Source organism: Mastomys coucha, unplaced genomic scaffold (genome assembly GCF_008632895.1).
Source record: "Mastomys coucha isolate ucsf_1 unplaced genomic scaffold, UCSF_Mcou_1 pScaffold15, whole genome shotgun sequence".
Classification (NCBI taxonomy): domain Eukaryota; kingdom Metazoa; phylum Chordata; class Mammalia; order Rodentia; family Muridae; genus Mastomys; species Mastomys coucha.
Window position 1 is genome coordinate 75,023,146 of NW_022196897.1, and position 677 is coordinate 75,023,822.

The 677-nt window shown below is 41.8% G+C and overlaps 1 protein-coding gene across 1 annotated transcript in view; it reads right to left on the minus strand.

Annotated features, from left to right (window-relative positions):
- The window catches only part of LOC116092176 (olfactory receptor 4S2-like), a 142,127-nt gene that overhangs the window by 140,918 nt on the left and 532 nt on the right, over positions 1-677 (minus strand). The window contains exon 2 of the mRNA XM_031373524.1: positions 4-677. Coding sequence (XP_031229384.1) covers positions 4-677 — 674 coding nt within the window. The remainder of the gene's footprint in view (positions 1-3) is intronic.

Consider the following 677-nt stretch of genomic DNA (forward strand, 5'->3'; position numbering starts at 1 on the left):
TCATCCCCAACAGAATCACCCACTGGGACATAGGTAAAGATGAGTGGCAAGAAGAACATGAATACAACAGTGATATGTGAGCCACAGATAGAAAGAGTTTTGCGGCGGCCCTCTGATGACCTGGTCCTCAAGATGGACAAAATGATGATGTAAGAAATGACCAAGGCAAGAAAAGTCAAAATGGACAGAACTCCTGTGGTGGTAATGACTACAATAACCAGGAGTCTTGTATCTGTGCAGGCCAGCTTCAGCAAGGGGAATATGTCACAGAAGTAGTGGTCTATTTCGTTGGTGCCACAAAAGGGAAGTCTGATAATAATAAATACATGCACAAGTGAATGTATGAAAGCACCAATAGCTGAGGCTATCACAAGCATGTAACATACCTGTCTGCTCATGATGATCATGTAGTAAAGCAGTCTGCAAATGGCTACATACCGATCATAGGCCATAGCAACCAAGATAAATATCTCAGTGGCACCGAAGAAGTGGGCATAAAACATCTGGGCTATGCAGCCATTGTAGGAGATTGTGTTACATTGTAAAAATAAGTCTATAATCAATTTAGGAGCCACTGTGGAAGTGAAGCAAATATCCATGAAAGACAGGTAGCTTAGAAAATAATACATTGGCTGCTCACTAAGTTGACTGCCCTTGATAGTGAGAAGAACAACCAA